The 9,941-nt window shown below is 37.5% G+C and overlaps 1 protein-coding gene across 1 annotated transcript; it reads left to right on the top strand.

The window, feature by feature from the left end:
- The first annotated feature begins 329 nt into the window (after positions 1-329).
- On the top strand, positions 330-8,443 carry nmur3 (neuromedin U receptor 3). Its single transcript, XM_017496671.3, has 2 exons — positions 330-1,360; positions 7,577-8,443. The coding sequence occupies exons 1-2, from the start codon at positions 475-477 to the stop codon at positions 7,978-7,980; spliced, it is 1,290 nt and encodes a 429-aa protein (XP_017352160.2). The 5' UTR covers positions 330-474; the 3' UTR covers positions 7,981-8,443.
- Positions 8,444-9,941: the final 1,498 nt, after the last annotated feature.

Raw genomic sequence — 9,941 nt, forward strand, 5'->3', positions numbered from 1 at the left:
TTCCAGCAGCAAACACTGAAATAACACTTAGTAAATAACACTTGCTATTATTAAAAAAGAAAAACAAGTTAAAAATTGCACTGGATTTTTCAGTATTTATACTTTAGAAATTAATCTAGAACAATAGTAGTGACCAACTACAGTCTGATTTTCAGATTCATGGTGACATGTTAACTGGAAGCCTTTAAGTCTTGATGGAAAAATAGAAACTATTTTAGACCTACAAAGTGTCTAATGAAATGATTTGAGCTAACATCAGAAATTTTTATAAACAATGTGTTTTACAGTGCTTTTTGTTCTGATGTTTCAAATACATTTCTAAACACATGTACTGTTCTGCGTTCACAACATTGTGACAAGTATAATCTGTTTCATACTGTAGGTCTCCATCAATCTGACCATGAGGTCTAAAACTACAGAATGCCGATTCTATAGCAAACTCTAAGGATCTGTTTCCCAGATTGTTTCCTTTAGATGCCTTACTTCAGAATGTCCATAAAATGCTTTTGTGATCCTGTTGTGAATGGAACTGAACTTGATTTCACTACATGCAACATCTCTTCATTCAACCACACTGGCAATGGAACTGAACCTTGTCAGCCCCAAACATTGGAAGATATCCTGTTCCGACTCCTTGGGCCAAGGAGGTCTCCATTCTTCCTCCCTGTGACACTAACATACGTACTTATCTTTGTTACTGGTGTGGTGGGGAACCTTCTCACCTGCACTGTGATCACTAAGCACAGAAAGATGAGAACACCTACCAACCTGTACCTCTTCAGCTTGGCCATCTCTGATTTGCTGGTGTTGCTGTTTGGAATGCCTCTGGAGATATACGACCTGTGGCAGAACTACCCTTTCCCATTTGGTGAGAGCATTTGCTGTTTCAAGATCTTTTTGTTTGAGACAGTTTGCTTTGCATCTGTGCTCAATGTCATGGTTCTAAGCATTGAACGTTATGTGGCTGTGGTCCACCCGCTCAAGACTCGATATGCTATCACCAACAAACATGCCCAGAGGGTTATTGGAGGGGTTTGGGCTGTGTCTCTGATCTGCGCCATCCCCAACACATCTCTCCATGGCCTACATTATTATTATCTACCGGAGAAGGTCCTTGAGTCAGCCACCTGCAACCTTCTCAAGCCCCAGTGGATCTACAAATTGGTGATCCAGGTGACCACCATTTTATTCTACTTTGTGCCCATGACAGTGATCAGTGTGCTGTATCTAGTGATAGGGATACAGCTGGGCAGGGAGCAGAGGCAGAAGGGTAGGAAACTGGGGAAGAATTGCAGTGAAGACACCAGCTGGAAGATCCAAGTTGAGAGTGGACGCAGGAGGCAGATCACCAAAATGCTAGGTGAGTCACAGTTGCATTTCTTTTCAATATTCACACTTTTTGTCTCTTGTTGTTTTTTTTAATATGACGAATTATGTATTGTATGTATCTGCTTGGATATTACACAGTTTATGGCTAATTTTGCATTTAGCTGCATACCTATTTCGAGTCACTTGATCAAATTCTACAACTCCAATTCCAAAAAAGTTGGGACAGTATGGAACATGCAAAAAAACAAACAAAAAGAGTCATTTGAAAATTCAGTTCACCCTGTACTATATTAAAACACATTATTAACACATTATTTGATGTTTTACTTTAATTTATTTTTGAAAATATGCACTCATTTCAAATCTGATGACTGCAACAAGTTGGGACAGTCAACTGTTTACTACTTTTAATGACACTTTTTAAGTGTTTGGGCACCGAAGACACCAGTTGGTTAAGTTTACAAGTGGAATTTTCCCCCATTCATCTATTATGTATTTCTTCAGCTGGGCAACTCGCCTCATTTTGTGCTTCATAATGAACCACACATTCTCAATTGGAGACAGGTCAGGACTGCAGGCGGGCCATGTTAGCACCTGCACTATCTGCTTATGCAGCCATGCCCAAAATCCTACCGATTTGTCTTTGGGGAAAGTTGTTCTCAAAGTGGTGGATTATTTGCTGACAGATTATTTGTTGTCATATTGGCGAGCCTCAACCCATCCTTGCTCTTGATGCACTAGGCTTTTTTTATTTATTTTATTTATTTATTTATTTTTAATTTTATACTATGATTAGATAATTGCTTCATCTGTTTCACATCACCTTCGTATTTCAACTTGTCACATTGCTATTAGTCCTAAATTGCCCCTATACCAACTTTTTTGGAACGTGTTACATGCATCAATTTCAAAATAAACATTTATTTTCCAAAAACCATGCAGCTGTATGGGTCAAACATCAAATACCCTGTCTTTATAAGTTTTTTGTTTAAATATAAGTCAAAGTACATTTACAAATCATTCCTCTTTGTTTTTATTAGCACTTTCCATACTGTCCCAACTTTTTCAGAACTGGGGTTGTACTTAGATCAGATCAACATTTCATCCTAAAAAAAAAACAGTTAAGCTGCTAGCTGAAGAAGGAAGTGACTTATAAACAACAAATTTCAGAAATGAATGCAGCTAATAAAACAGAACTTAATACTTACAGCTTATTTATGATATTTACAAATTACACAGACTGCAGGCTTCCCACGATTCCGACTGGTGCCAATATGTTTAAGTTTGAGATGTCAGTTCATTCCCGATTTAGTGATTGGCAGGTTGTTATGAGTTTCCACACCCTTTGACAAGTAAGGAAACCAATCATCATAAGGAGGAGCTGTGCATCCAGGCAGGACAAAGAAAGAGTACATTGTCCAATAAATGTCGTGCTTTTTTTCCCTGTGTAAAATGCACCCACCCACATCCCACTCACTCCCAGTGAAGCCTGTTACTGTAAGTGTTCGGGCATCCAGTGAATATTAATCTTTCACCCCATTAAAACAGAGAGTACGTGAACACCTAACAGACACAGCTTTTCTGAATGTCTATTATCTCTGTGTCAGGGGATTCAAATGAGATTTTCACACTGGCTGCACTGTTCATGGAAATAGTTTGAGTTTAATGAATGAACAGTGCAATACTGCAGTGAGATATTTGCTGATTTGTTTAGCTACAATATTGAGTTCCACCAAGATTAATAATATAGACTAGTAAACATTTCGTTGCCGCATTTTAATAAAAATTTAGGGGAAGCCAGGCAATCACCTGTGTATGCAGGGTTTAAAGTAATGTGGATTAAAAGCTACAAAAGTTAGGTACCTGAGGCCAGAAATTCTTAGGTGGCAAATTATTAAGGACACTTCCTGTTGCAGGTAAGTTGTAAATGACTGGATCAGAGACATGTTTCTGAGTTGGATGTGCAGTTTTAATGCTCAGATTCAAAGCACATCAAAACTGATCCAGTTTATTTGAAATGAATACAAGTTATATCCATTTATTAATACACAAAGTTAAAAAATCCATCCCAAAAATATATATTTCACATCAGTCAAACACACACAAAGAGCAATTGCGAGGTAGGTATATTGGCTGCTCTAGAATTTCAAATAAGGGAAGAAATAACCCCCACTGGGTTATAACTTTCACTGGAAAGTAAGGGCCCCTCACAGTGCTTGTGCCTTTTTTGTGCCTATAAACATGCAACCACACACACCGACAGCAACTGGTGACTGAGAAAGAACAAGTGTGATTTAATTAATATTTTTTTTACCAGTACAACTGAGGTACAGAGATGAGAGGAGAGAGAACCCTGGGGTGGTAACCAGCACACACATGCTCTGATGAACTTTTTTGGGGAAAGAAGCAGAGTAGTAATTAATTAAAGCCACCCTCCAATCACCTGTGGCTAACTGTGGACCAACAAACAAATAATGCAGCTATTATACCTCAATATATCAACTGCCCACCCAAATAACAATTGCACAAGTAACACAGATTAAAAAAAAAACAAAACTAAATCAAATAAAAAGGATTAGCTAACTAGTAGCTGGTAAAGGCCCTGCGATGGATTGGCACCCTGTCCAGGGTGTACCCCGCCTTGTGCCCAATGCTCCCTGGTATAGGCTCCAGGTTTCCCTGTGACCCTGAAAAGGATAAGCGGTATAGAAGATGGATGGATGGATGGATAGCTGGTAATGTGCTGAACAGTAAGCATTCTAATAAAGTAAATCTACTAATTGTTTAAAACTTCTAATAGGCAAACTGGTAATAAGCAAAGCATCCTACTAAATTAAACATGCAAGTAGCATTGTTTTGGGCTCTGAAATACAAACAATGTCACAATTACAATCTTAGATCCTACCTGTCTGTAATTCTGATCAAACATGTATGCACATTCCTCACCAGGGTCAATCTAGCTAGGTAATCTAGCTTTAATTGCATGTTTGCATTGACTCAGATGCTGTCTTGAAGCTCAGTGATAACGGTCCATACCAGAACATAGTTACAACACAGCCTTAGCCACATGTAATTATGAAATACATGGAATCCACTGAACTGCACAGCATAGCAATAAAAAGTTATTCTAGAGCTACCTCCTGGTGCCAATAGCTGATGCAAACCTCTTGTGGCAGAAAAGCATATCAGCATGCATCAGGCGCCTAGCAGAGATAGTTATTCACAATTACATGGGTCCTTCATTTAAAAATTCATCAAAGACAGATGGGACCAGAAGGTAGGACAGACATTTTAAAAAAGGATGCTGTTACTGGTTTGCTAAATGTGTATAATTGTGAAAAATCTTCTAAAATCTACTAAATCTATATACACAAAATCTTGGAAAAAGGGAACTGAATTAAAAATTAAATAGACATACAGTCGGACCCAAAAGTATTTGGACAGTGACACAATTTTGGTCATTTTGCCTCTGTTCACCACCACAATGGATTTGAAATGAGGCAGTCAAGATGTGATTGAATGTAGGCATATGATTGTCAAAGTCTACAATCAAGAGATACCTTCATGAATGTAAATACAGAGGGTTTGCCTCAAGATGCAAACCACTTGTAACCACTTGTAACACTCAAGAACAGAAAGTACAGCTTAGACTTTGTTAGAAAACATGTACAAAAATAAATAAAATAAAATAAAGCCTCTCCAGTTCTGGAACAAAAGTCTTTGGATAGATGATACCAAGATTAATTTCTACCACAATGATGGGAAGAGAAGAGTATGGAGAAGGAAAGGAAGGGCTCCTGATCCAAAGATACCACTGCATCTGTCAAGCAGTGGAGTGTAGTAGTTGGAGGAAATGTTTTTGCATGAGCATGTTTGGCTCCCAGTGGAACTGGGTCACTGTTGCTTATTGATGATGTGACTGCTGATAGAAGTAGCAGGATGAATTCTGAAGTGTACAGAGGTATACTTTCTGCTCAGATTCAGTATAGTGTTGCAAAACTGATAGGAAAGTGCTTCAAAGTTCAGATGGATAATGGCCCTAAACATACCACGAAAGCAACCCAAGAGCCTCTTAAGGTAAAGAAATGGGATGTTCTTAAATGGCCTAGTCAGTCTCCCGACCTCAAGCCAATTGAGCATGCTTTTCACGTAAAGAAGATAAAACTGAAGACATAAAGACCCCACAAACAAGCAGTGACTGAAAGCGGATGCAGTAAAGGCCTGGCAAAGCATCTCAAGGGAGGAAGCTCGGCATTTGGTGTGCAGTTTCCACAGTCAGTGATGATTTGGGTTGCCATGTCATCTGCTGGTGTTGGTCCACTGTGTTTTCTCAAGTCGAGAGTCGATGCAGCGGCTACCAGGAAATTTTAGAGCACTTCATGCTTCCATCTGCTGACGAGCTTTATGGAGATGCTGATTTCCTTTTTCATCAGGGCTTGGCACCTGCCCACAGTGCGAAAACTTCTAGTAACTGGTTTACTGACCGTGGTATTACTGTGCTTGATTGGCCAGCCGACTCGCCTGACCCGAACCTACGAATCTACGAGAATCTATGAGAGAAACCAGATCCAACAATACAGACGAGCTGAAGTCCACTATCAAAGTAACCTGGGCTTCCAGAACACCTCAGCAGTGCCACAGGCTGATCGCCTCCATGCCACACTGCACTGATGCAGTAATTCCTGCAAAAGGATTAAAACCCCAACCGAGTATCGAGTACATAAATCAACATACTTTTCAGAAGGTCAACATTTCTGTATTATTAATTCTTTATTCTATATATTCTTTATAATTTTTTGAGACATTGGATTTTTGATCTCCATAAGCTGCAATAATCAAGATTAAAACAAAAAAAGGCTTGAAATATTTCACTTTGTGTATTGAATCTAGAACATATGACTGTTCCACTTTTTGAATTAAATTATGGGGAAAAAATGAACTTTTCCATGATAGTAATTTTTTATTTAGATATGTATGTATGTATGTGTGTATATATATAATACACACACACACACACACACACACACACACACACACACACACACACACACACAAATTAATCCCATCCATCCATTTTCTATACCGCTTTTATACTGGGTCACAGGAAACCTGGAGTCTATCCCAGGGAGCATGGGGCACAAGGCGGGGTACACCCTGCACAGGGTGCAAATCCATCGCAGGGCACAATCACATACACACTCACACACCCATTCATACACTACGGACACTTTGAACATGCCAATCAGCCTACCATGCATGTGTTTGGACTGGGGGAGGAAACCGGAGTACCCGGAGGAAACCCCCACAGCACGGGGAGAACATGCAAACTCCGCACACACAGGGCCACGGCGGGAATCAAACCCCCGACCCACCGTGTGCCCAAAAAAAAGATATCCAAAAAAAAAAATCTTAAAAGTGCAACAATTATTGGCACCCCTATGAATTCATATGAGAAAAGAACGAATAATGCTGCTGGTAGATTTAACACATCATTTCCTTTCCACCTTAATCCGTGTGAATCATATGCTGCATCATGTACAGAATATTTATTGGATAATAAATGGACACTTTCTGTTTAATAAAGTGATTTTCCTTCTGAGGCAAATCATGCTGTTTGGACTTATTTTTCATCATAGATTGAATAAAAATCAATGCGGATGTATTTATTATTTCAACAAACATAAATTAATACATTAACTTGTATGTACACTATATACAGTAAAGAATAGTATACATACACTCTAAGTGTATGAAAAAAGTATGTGGATGTCTGGCCATAACACCCATATGTGTTCCTTCCGCAAAGACCCTCTTTGCATTTCATATAAAATATGTATACTGCAAATAAACACAGATACAATAGATGACAAAAGTCCTTATTTTGCCCATGTCTTGTGGTCAGTAGATGACCAACAATGAAAAATGTCTCGTTTTGGTTTAAAAAGAGAATTTCTATGTGAAAGTGACAGCACAGCATATTCATTTGCTCCTCTATAGCTGTGGTCACTCAGAATCAAGTTGAAGATCCATGTAGAGTTTAGTTACAACCCTTATTCAGCAACACCAGCACCTGATCATGTTTTTTCCAGTTACAATGTATTTAGTCAGAGCAAGATGGTAGATTTCCTGCAATTGGGTTTGTGCTCACTGATCTATATGTTTCATCCTCACCTTCTGTATCTAGCCCTCCTCTCCTATCTTAACCTGTTGTTTGTATTTTAATTCTCTTCTCTGGTGTTTGCTGCAGCTGTTGTGGTGCTGGCCTTTGCTATCTGCTGGGCTCCATTCCACATTGACAGACTATTGTGGAGTTTCATCACTAATTGGACTGACCACATGTACAACATCTTCGAATATGTGCATATCCTCTCCGGAGTGTTGTTTTACCTCAGTTCTGCCATCAATCCTATAATCTACAACCTTCTCTCCAGCCGCTTTCGAGAGCAATTTTTCGAGCTGATGTGCAGGCACCCAGAAGTCAACACCTCACAGAACATCTCTCCACCCTACAGCAAGAGGATTTCCTTCCCTAAAAGCCACAAGGCCGTCAGAACCAACTCTCAGGGCCACAGCAGCTATCCAAATGGCCCCCAACCCTCTGTTATCCTCGGCACAGGATGGGAGCAGGAGCTTGATACTACTTTTATGTAACACAGTGCATGGAGTACCACCCTCAACATGGATGTTTTTTTTTTTTTTTATCTAATGGGGAAAGCTAGCATTCTCTGCCAATTAACATTTCTAAAAACCTGTGTGAAAAGGAAATGAGAAAGTGTCATTTTTAATGTCATTTGTGTTTGTGATTGCTTAGATTATAATTTATATTTCTGCCCAGCTATCGGTAGTAAAAACATCAGTGTCCTATACAGTCAATTAAGGGTGTGCAACAAAATTATCACATTTATAACAACATCCTATGATACATGATATGTACCTAGTTGTGCTAACAAACTAGCAGTAGAACACTTTGCAATTTCTAAACTTGCAATTTAGAAAACTATGGAAAAAATGGTCTTCAGTGATAGTATTTATTTAACTTCTACAAAAAATGATTTAAAACTGAAAATGAAAAAATAAATCTGTGTAAATTTGACAATTTTAATGGTTCAGTACAAATTTTAACATCTAAGCTGCTCTGAATAGTTGAAAAAAATTATAATTATAACTGATGAAAAAAAAATACTGACAATGTTAGGACTGCAACTAATGATTATTTTCATAATCAATTAATCAGCCGATTTTTTTTATCCGATTAATTGATTAATCGGATAAAATATTCCAATACCATCATTTTAAATAAAATCCATAAACTGCAGCTTATACAATTATCATCTTCAAACTAACAGTTTACATTAATTGTATAAGCTGCAGTTTATGGATTTTATTTAAAATGATGGTACTGGAATATTTTATCCAATTAATCAGCCGATTATTTTTCGATTAATTGATTAATTGGATAAAATATTCCAATACCATCATTTTAAATAAAATCCGTAAACTGCAGCTTTTACAATTATCATCTTCAAACTAACAATTTACATTAACAGAACTGTTTGTCCAATTTATATATATATATATATATATATATATATATATATATATATATATATATATATATATATATATATATATATATATATATATATATATATAATAGTAATATATAATAAAATTTATGCAGTATTTTTGTGGCTGTGCAAAAAATGGTTGCTTTGATCGTAGCATTTTATCTTGACATTAATGATCTTACTTGCGCTACACTACTTATCACTGCGTCTACGTTGAGCATTAGGAGCAATGTGGCCTTCTTACAAATAGATCACTCCCGTTATAATAAACAACAGAATTTACTCTTTTTTGAATTAAACTAAACATTTTAAGCAATTCACACCGATTTCCCCAGCCCCTTTTAAGATATAAACATAAGTTTGTGCTTGTGCATCACTGTCATTCTTCTGTGCCACACAAGCTCCACTTTGTAAAGTTTGCAGGTTAAAATCTTCTTCACTGCATTTAATATAAATTGCTCCAATGCCTTAGAGGACTTGGGTCGCACACTTTTTTTTTCCCACTGTCACTTGACGATTACGCCTCCGCCTGATGGTGACTGAGGTCATGTTGGGCATAAAAAGGCAACATAAACAGTAAACTGAAGAAATTTGATTGATTCTGAGTATTCTGCTAAAGCTAGTGGTGTCGTATTATGTGCGTTTGACGTCATGTGGTATCGACTGGGAAATGGCTTATACTTCCTGTTAGTGTTCCATTTGGGATTAAACTACCCTTCTAAAATTCATACACTAAACGGTAGAGTACATAGTGTAAGTGCATTGTGTGTAGTACATCATTTAGGACACAGTGTTTCCATTATGTTGGTTTTCATAATCAATTATTATTGATTTTATTGATTAGTTGTTGCAGCTCTAGACAATGTACTGCAGTGTCTCAGAAAAGTGTATTGTGACCTAATTTATCATGATAATGTATTTTCATATTTCCCAACCCTGTACACTATGGGAAAAATAGGTTTTTGTATTTCTTAAAGACTATTATTCTCTTTTTTCTTTTAATTGTGGTTTTCTGCTACACTGTGATATAATCTATACAAGTAT

Source organism: Ictalurus punctatus, chromosome 21, assembly GCF_001660625.3.
Source record: "Ictalurus punctatus breed USDA103 chromosome 21, Coco_2.0, whole genome shotgun sequence".
Taxonomy (NCBI): domain Eukaryota; kingdom Metazoa; phylum Chordata; class Actinopteri; order Siluriformes; family Ictaluridae; genus Ictalurus; species Ictalurus punctatus.

What these genes read in the sequence shown, in the direction of transcription:
- nmur3 (XM_017496671.3), top strand. Translation starts at nt 475, where the DNA reads ATGCCTTACTTCAGAATGTCCATAAAATGCTTTTGTGATCCTGTTGTG. An exon ending in GCAGATCACCAAAATGCTAG is followed by an intron (nt 1,361 to 7,576) that starts GTGAGTCACAGT and finishes TGTTTGCTGCAG; the next exon opens with CTGTTGTGGTGCTGGCCTTT.